This window comes from Fulmarus glacialis, unplaced genomic scaffold (assembly GCF_000690835.1).
Source record: "Fulmarus glacialis isolate BGI_N327 unplaced genomic scaffold, ASM69083v1 scaffold28673, whole genome shotgun sequence".
Lineage (NCBI taxonomy): Eukaryota > Metazoa > Chordata > Aves > Procellariiformes > Procellariidae > Fulmarus > Fulmarus glacialis.
The window spans coordinates 1-599 of record NW_009204046.1 but is presented as its reverse complement, the minus strand read 5'-3'; the positions used below and the strand labels follow the sequence as shown (position 1 = coordinate 599).

Here is a 599-nt window from a genome sequence, read left to right as displayed (position 1 = left end):
GACCGACCCAACACAGTCCCCAGCCCTTGGTGTCCCTGTCCAGAGCGGGAGAGGGAGATGGGGAGGGTCCCCGTGCCCCCAGCTGCTATGCCTGGGCCACCGCGTGTCCCTGCTCTGACCTGCCGTGTCCCCAGGCTGACGGGGCAGAGCGACGACCAGCCCAAGAGGATCAAGAAAAGCAAGATGATCGCGAAGGCCTTCTCCAAGCGCAAGGAGCTGCTGCGCGACCCGGGCCAGGAGTTGTCCTTCAGCATGCACACCGTCTCGCACGATGGCCCTGTGGGTACGTGCCCGTTGGAGGGGGCCACCTCAGCAGCACCCTGGGGTCCCCGCTGTCCCCCCCTTGACTGGGGCTCCCCTGTTGTCATTGCAGCCGGTTTAGCGTTCGACATCAACGAGCCGTCGGCCGACGTGTCCTCGGCGTGGGCCCAGCATGTTACCAAGATGGTGGCCAGGAGAGGGGCTATCCTGCCCCAGGACATCTCTGTGACGCCCGTGGCCACGCCTGGCAAGTCCTTGGGGACCGCTTGGGACATCTCTGGGGGGGATGAGCCAGGCTGAGGGGTGTTGGGGATGTGCAGGGAGGCAGAGCTGGGGGG

General features: G+C 66.3%; 1 protein-coding gene across 1 annotated transcript in view; it reads left to right on the top strand.

The window, feature by feature from the left end:
* The window catches only part of SMO (smoothened, frizzled class receptor), a gene marked incomplete at both ends in the record, with an annotated part of 2,770 nt that extends 2,262 nt beyond the window's left edge, over positions 1 to 508 (top strand). The window contains 2 exons of the mRNA XM_009574847.1: positions 135 to 283; positions 374 to 508. Of these exons, the coding sequence (XP_009573142.1) occupies positions 135 to 283; positions 374 to 508 (284 nt within the window). The remainder of the gene's footprint in view (positions 1 to 134; positions 284 to 373) is intronic.
* Positions 509 to 599: the final 91 nt, after the last annotated feature.